Here is a 7,864-nt window from a genome sequence, read left to right on the forward strand (position 1 = left end):
TGGTAGCAACGGCTCATTTTTTTAAGACATCTTAAAAAGTCATGTAGAGTACAGTGTGAAAAGCTGGAAAGTATATTACATAAAATCTATTAAAATAAAATGTATTTTCACATTTATACAATTTGCAAAGTTTGACTTTGTTAAAATAAAATGAGATGAAAATGAATTGGAAACTTTAGACATCAGAAATTCATATTTTGGTGCTTTGAGTAAAATCACAATCTATTAATAAGACAATAAACAAGCATACTGTGAAAGTTTATGTAAATATCAAACTTTTCTCAGTGTGACAAACTAATATAAACTGTAATATTATAATATGTTAGACAAAAATATCAAAATAAATCTCAGTGGGATTTTTATATTTATGTGTGCATGTAAAGAGAGTTATTACATCCAATAAACGTCAGGAGATGTAGTAATTTCATTATTTTTCATGGAAATTTGCCGCATAGAAAAATTAGGCTAAACTAATATACGTTTTGTGCCAGATTCACTCATTCAAAGTTCACAAGGCACAAAGGTTCAAACTTATATTAAATTAAATTTATTTGAGAGCCCAATGCATTCTCCACTCCACACTGATCACCGATACTATTTAAAAATAAAAACATTTTGCAAATTCTACATTTTAATCAAAGGCTAATAATAATAATAATAATAATAATAATAATAATAATAATAATAATATAGAACAATAACTCAGTTGTAGCATGAAAGCTGCTTTGTATAATTGTTAAAATTTTATTTTGTACGTGTTTATTTTCCTGTTACACTAGAACAGCCTATTAAACACCCTTTCAGGCCTATTATCCATACAGCCTACAAAACCCCTAGTTAACAATTTGTAGCCCATTTTAAGAACCAGTTAAACAGCCAAATGCGTTTTATTCCAATCACTCAGAGTTAACCAGTGAAGTAGAAGCTAGTAAAATGTTCAATTACCATTTTCTTTTCTTTGAAATTCTGTCTGGGGTGACTCTAATGAAATGCTGCGGAAAAACGAAGAAAAATACAAATAAATAATTTAAAACTGAACACGAAACACCGGGGTTTGGTACACATAATACTGCGGGTTAGATGGCATATAGTCGTAACATTCAGCAGGCACGAGGCTCTACTTTATTGCACCTAAAATGCAGATTTGGGTTTTAGTTTAGAATCCAAGAAAGAGCAGCAACATCTGGCGTGCTCGGCTTCACAATAAACATCTTACCTTTTGCTAAACCGGCGGCAACAACAAAGCAATTGAAAATAAGAAAGGACAAGCATACACTTTGTCCTAATCCTCTATGACGTCATCCCTGCTGCACGGCGCCAGCAGCAAATATTAAATCCACGTGTGCTCTTTTTTTTTTAAATGTTCAGCTGTGAAACCTGTAAAAAAGACAAAAGCCAGGTGTAGCACAAACTCCTTTAAAAATCCCTCCAGCTGCAGTCATCCTTTGTTCCCCTTCCTTTCTCTTCTGTCCTGAGCGGCTGCTGCTCGCTAGATGGCGCTCTTGCTCCACGCAAATGCTTTCAAGTTTCCTAACTTGACCGCGTTTACGTCACGTCAGTCTGGAGCATCAAGGCCACTTCCACGTCGCTATTGGTCTGAAAATCACATGACATGTCTCCCAGCATACATAATTATGTTCCAGATATTTTTGCACCCCCCTCCAAAAGATGTCAGCATCCTACTGTCCTGATTCCCTTGGACGAGCACGATACAGCGCAGTGCACGCCACAAGCGCCACATGCAAAAATGTCATGTCCGAATAACGGCGCCTTCCTGATGGATTCGTTAATTGGAGGATCCACTTCGTTCAGCAGCTCGGGAGTGTATAGCCACATATCTGCTGAGTACGGATACTCAGTGATGAGAAACGGTGCCAAGGTGGGACCATCAACACTCCCCAAAAGAGACGAAGAGCCTCCGGGCGCTCTGCAGCTCTCCGCCTTCCCGGATGCGCCCTACATGTCAACACATCTGTCCACATGGACCCCAGGCTCTAAAACCAGTAGAGACCAGCAACCTGTTGCCCAGTGTTTACAGCCCTGCGCCGTCAAAGAGGAGGCGTTTTGTTGCCTCTATCAGGATGATGGAGGCAATAACAGCAAACAGACAATAGAGGCGGCAACTTACATCCGGCTCGGGGACAATAGCTGCCGGCCTGAGCACAGCGCCGACTCGTCCAGCCGCTGCTTCCAGGTGTACGGCGGCGAGAGGCCGCAGCGCGCCGAGCACCACTTCCCCTCCGGTTTCTCTCTCACCCAGCTGGCGACATCTGGCGAATCTGCGGCAGAATCGACAGTGAGTGCGTGCGGCAAATCCGCACAGAAGGTAGATGACAGAGGGAGCAGCAGGGAGGAGAAGTCCAAGAGTGACAGCTGCTCAGACAACTCCGACAAGGAATCAAAAGGTACAAACAACTCTTCTTCTACCCCCCCCCCCAGCCCCCCCCCACACACATAAACACATATTAACAAACACACACCCATACACACCCACGACCAACCAGTCTGACAAGCATGCGCGTAAATACGCACGGTTACTTTGGATGCCTAACAAAAACAAAACAAACAAAACACCACGTACGATTACTTTGAAATTAATAAAGCAGTGCAGACGTGAAAACACACGCGCGCGCGCGCGCGGGCGAACAGAAACACACACACACACACACACACACACACAGAAACACACACACACACACGTGCACAGACTCGCCTGACGGTTCCGGTGCCCGTTGGTATTCACCACCTTTCCATTCATGTGAGAATGTAAGATGGGTACTTATCATTAAAATAAACACTCAGACGTGTCCACTCACTTTCCACGCACCCTTATCCCTTTTTCTTCTTTAATACTGCGAGTACTCCAAATAGTTTTGTATACTCAAATTATTCAAAAATAAATACATAAATGAACGGGATGGAGAAACTGTTACATTTTAGCTACTTTTACAAGTCGTATTTGTTATAAGTATGAATGTCTTCAGCGCATAATTTGCTTCCATAATTTCGTGCAAATAGTGCTTGTGTTTGATAGATGAAAAACATCTGCACTTGTTTCCTCCTTCATAGTCGAAATTCAGTGACAGCCGTAATAAACACTTTAGCTCTCGGAAAGCAAACTTAATTTTCTCTCTCTCGCTTTCTTTTATTTTTCATAATTTGTTTTCAAAGAACAGCGCGCAGAAATGATCGTTTCTATACAAATGTGTCAGTGTTAGCAAGCAAAGGTCATTTTCAAATGCAATACGTTGCCAAAAATGTTCCTAAAACCACATTAGATAATAATAATAATAATAATAATAATAATAATAATAATAATAATAATAATAATAATAATAATAATAATAATAATAATAATAATAAAACAAAACATATACACGTATGACCTAATCCGAGTTCAACAACAAAATGTTATAACTGGTATTATCCACTAATAAATAAAAAATAAAAATAAATAAAAATAAACTGTCAACAGAGAATATGTGCACTATATGCAACTAGTCAACTCATAAAATAAATAAATAAATAAATAAATAAACAAACAAACCAAAGATTCAGACAAAAACCACAACAACGACAATAATAATAAACCAAAACAAAACATGTACACATATGACCTAACTGGAGTTCAACAACAAAATGTTATAGCTGGTATTATCCACTAATAAAATAAATAAATAAATAAATAAAAATAAAAATACACTGTTAACAGAGCATATGTGCACTATATGCAACTAGTCAACTCATAAAATAAATAAATAAATAAATAAATAAATAACCCAAACATTCAGACAAAAACACAACAACAACAACAACAATAATAATAATAATAATAATAATAATAATAATAATAATAATAATAATAATAATAATAATAATGATAATAATGATAATGATAATAATGTTATGCGGTATATATTATTTATTTATATTATTGTGGTATATATGGATTTAAAAAATAGCTTCTTGCAACATAGTTGCGTTCAAATTGAGGGAATAGGGTTTTATTTATGTATTCTCTTAATCCCGCATTAGTGAATTAAATGTTTTTGTAATGATTAAATGTGTGGCCACACACTGCGTGTTCGCATTAGTGTAATTATAACAGTAAACTAGCGGAGGTGTTATTCCCTGGAGTCTGCAGGATAATCAAGGAATTAACTCAGTGTGCATCAGTGTGATTTCACGCCAATCACCGACGTGCCTTTTGTCTATAGCTTCTGGTTTATGATGCTGTGGAGACTTTGCTTTGTTTTGGGATGAATCACAAAAAAAAAAAAAAAAAAAAAAAAAAAAATCATTTAGCTTCAGCGTGCAAAGGTCATAAATTTTTTTATGGGAGCCTGAGGTCCAGCGCAGGGGGAAAAGAAGTGCTTACTAGTTTGATTTGATCTAATTATAGCTGTACATCACGCAAAAAGCAATTTGCCAACGGTTGGGATTTTAGCAAAATAGGTGGGGTGTTCATTTCATTCGTTCCAGTGTTCACGGGGAGAGCGCATCCAGGTAAGCCATTCCTACCATTTTTAGCCGTTTTTAACGCGTCTGTGCACAAAGGGCGCGGACGCTGGGCCCGTGCTGATGTGTGTGTTATGATGTCTTGCTCAGCATGAAAGTGCGATTTTGGCCTGGCAGCCGCTCATTGTTACACTCCTCTCCTTCCGCCAGATGATTTAACGGCGGAAAAGGCAACGGGAAGCTGGTTGAAAGCCAAAAGTGGAAGGAAGAAACGCTGCCCTTACACAAAACACCAGACTCTGGAGCTGGAAAAGGAGTTCTTGTTCAACATGTATCTGTCTCGGGAGCGCCGCCTGGAGATCAGCCGTAGTATCAACCTGACCGACAGACAGGTCAAGATCTGGTTCCAAAACAGACGCATGAAGCTGAAGAAGCTCAACAGGGAGAGCAGGGAAAGGGAGCACAGCGCCGTTTACAACTACTCCTGAAGTACACACACACACAACAAAAAGAACAACAAAAACAGTTTGAGACGAACGCACACGCGCATACACGCACACACAGAGCATAACAGACACAGACGCATGGTTTTTAGCTTATTAAATATGATCACTCTTCTCTTTATGCGCACCCAAGGCGCGCCTCCGGGTGCCGGAACAATGGGGGAGCTTTTCTAATTATAACGTCAACCAATTGAAAGGAGGAGCACTCTGAAATAATTGCTGATTGCCTCTTGTACAGCTTCATCCTTGTTATATTCGTGCATGCTCAAGACGACATTATGTCATATGGCACACTATTGGAAAACAATAAAAGGAGGGGTATTACCAACTTTGTCCTTTCCCTGGCATGGGGAGGGAGAGGGAGACACCGGATGAGAGAAGGAGATCATGGCAGCTTTAATAGAAGTGAGAGAGACCATAACGTTGATTTAAATATTATCCAGGTGACCACAGTAAGTCAAGGTCATAAAATTCTAATGTCAGGTTCGCCTTGGAAAGCGTTGGGGGTGGATTTTATGATCTGCAAATATAATGTGCTGCAGCAGTAAAGATGCGTTTAAAGGTTTGTGCGGAGGAGGGCTAATCCACACAGCGCCAGGCTGCAATGTGCACGAGGCGGCTGCACTGGAAGGAGCCGCTGCCGCCTCCACGCGCATGCATGCCGGATAACGGAAGCGCACGAGATAAGGAAGATGGACATAAAGCGAAAGGACTGCACATCGACAAAAACAACAATAACAACACATCTGAACGCACCGCGGAGCCGGAAAAGGTAGGACGAGCCTTCTTTCTTTTTCTTTTCTTTTTTTTTTATGTAGATATGTGTATTTTTGGAACATGTCTGTCAGCTTGACAGCTGGTGTGGCACGCATGGCGCGCGCCTCCACAGTGTATTTGAAGTTGTTTGCTGATTTATTTCTCGCTGATATCGAGAAGCATCTTGCAGATTTTTTACATTTTTTTTTTTTTTTTTTTTTTTTTTGTGCATCGTGTTTCTGGTGAGCTGCTGGTGATTGAGCTCATTCTGGAGAGCCGCGCTGTATTGTTGGACCACAATGCAACACGGGGATGATCTGAGCTGTCTGTCTGATTGTGCTGATATACTCGCCTTGGTTCTTTGTGCCGGATGGTGTTATTCTCCCCTCGCATGCATTGTCCTCTCCGTGGATTTTTAGCCTGTTTTGCGCGAAGCTGGAGCGTGGTTTAGGTAGTTTCATGTTGTTGGGGTTGGCTTCCTGACTCGGCAACAAGAAACTGCCTTGATTACGTCAGTTCGTCTTCATCAAGGGCACAATTGCCGCTGAATTACCCCCCTATAGTTACCCAGGTCTCCGCAAATGGCATTGTAAATGAACTGAGCTGCAATACCTTGGACAGAGACGTTTCCTTTTTTCCTTTGCTGATATTTTGTGGTGGGGCTGTAAAACCTTTGGAGGCTCTCACGAGGAGAATAGGTTGTAAATAAACAACGGGGTAACGTTTGAGACTGCGTTCTATCGCCTCTGTCATCTCTGGCTGTCTGGTTTAGTGGTTTCATCTGCGTGATGATGTTGAAGAGAGATATCTGACTCATTAATTCATGTGACAATTTCAACGTTTATGCATCAGGAAATGCGTATTGATATTTTAATGATAGAAGCCTCGATGTGACTGCTGCCTGAGACGTTTTTGAAATTGCCTGAAAACATTGACAGCGACAAGTGAAATATGTGACACTGCGTGATTTAAAACAAAATTAAGTGCACGCCATTTGTGTCGAAATGCAGAGCAACACCTCTAATGAGTTGTATGCCAACAATAATTCCTTTAAGATGTCACATTTTGCTGATGGAGGATTTTGTGGTTTTTCTTTGATTGCATTAAAAAAAGGTGTTTTCTGCATCGCAGATATTCATGAAGATGGCTTAAACAATAAAAGTGTGTGTGGATTTTACTGCATAAAATCCTGCTAGTTTTCATTGCGTTTTTTTTCATGCTAATGGTCTGGAACAGGTTTTTTTTTTTTTTTTTATTCAATGTGGCTTAATTAAGGCTCATATGATATGATGTTGTAACACTTGTGTCACTTAGTGTCTAATTGTTGGCACATATGGGCAAATGGACGCTATTACGCACGCCAGTGAAGCACCTCTCCCCAAATCCCGCTTTAATTTCTGTTGCCATCCATGATGTTAAGAAAAAAACTCCACTGTTTTCACTAAATTGATGTGATTATCTTCACAAAACACATTTATTTCACTCTTGCAGTTCCTCAATTGGGAGCCCAGTGTTTATAGTTGTCACTATTTCCCTTGTTTTCTCAGCCGCCCTCATCCGCCTCCTCTTTCTCCTCCCTTTGGCAGTGTGCAACTGGAAGAGACAGTCTGGAATCCAAAGTCACTTTCATTCAGCTCAATGAATGAGTGTCTCCCTTGGAATGCATCAGTGACAAAGACTTTACAGCGGCAGAAACAGCCCCGAGAGCTGCAAGGATTCACCCTAAAACCATATACACATAAAGCAATTTATTTTACTTTGTAGTGATGCACAGGAACTGGAGCATTTATGGAGCCACTTCCTTTGGACAGCTCGAGATCTGTTACTGCCGCTGGCATCATCAGACACCAAACGAATATACTCTTTCCCCCTCTTCCCCCCCCCCCCCCCTTTCTTTTTAAACCAAACTTCATATTTCTTTTTGGGATACAAACAGGAAAATTGTATTTGTATGATTTAAATGCAGTCATTAATTCAAGAATGAAATTAACTTGGTTTATACTCTTTTTGGCATATTTTAGTGCATGTATTTATTCCACGACTTGATAATAATTTTAAAAAATCCTATTTGTGTGGGATTTTTTAAAAAATGAAATAGTTTACTCTATATTTTACAAAATATGTACCAAACAAAGCCTGAATGTGTT

The 7,864-nt window shown here is 39.8% G+C and overlaps 1 protein-coding gene across 1 annotated transcript; it reads left to right on the plus strand.

The window, feature by feature from the left end:
* The first annotated feature begins 1,747 nt into the window (after positions 1 to 1,747).
* hoxc10a (homeobox C10a) lies at positions 1,748 to 4,946 on the plus strand. Its single transcript, XM_034171597.1, has 2 exons — positions 1,748 to 2,405; positions 4,669 to 4,946. The coding sequence occupies exons 1-2, from the start codon at positions 1,748 to 1,750 to the stop codon at positions 4,944 to 4,946; spliced, it is 936 nt and encodes a 311-aa protein (XP_034027488.1).
* The last annotated feature ends 2,918 nt before the right edge of the window (positions 4,947 to 7,864 follow it).

The sequence above is a fragment of the Thalassophryne amazonica genome, chromosome 6 (genome assembly GCF_902500255.1).
Source record: "Thalassophryne amazonica chromosome 6, fThaAma1.1, whole genome shotgun sequence".
In the NCBI taxonomy this organism is placed as follows: Eukaryota; Metazoa; Chordata; class Actinopteri; order Batrachoidiformes; family Batrachoididae; genus Thalassophryne; species Thalassophryne amazonica.

What these genes read in the sequence shown, in the direction of transcription:
- hoxc10a (XM_034171597.1), top strand. Translation starts at nt 1,748, where the DNA reads ATGTCATGTCCGAATAACGGCGCCTTCCTGATGGATTCGTTAATTGGA. An exon ending in CTCCGACAAGGAATCAAAAG is followed by an intron (nt 2,406 to 4,668) that starts GTACAAACAACT and finishes TCCTTCCGCCAG; the next exon opens with ATGATTTAACGGCGGAAAAG.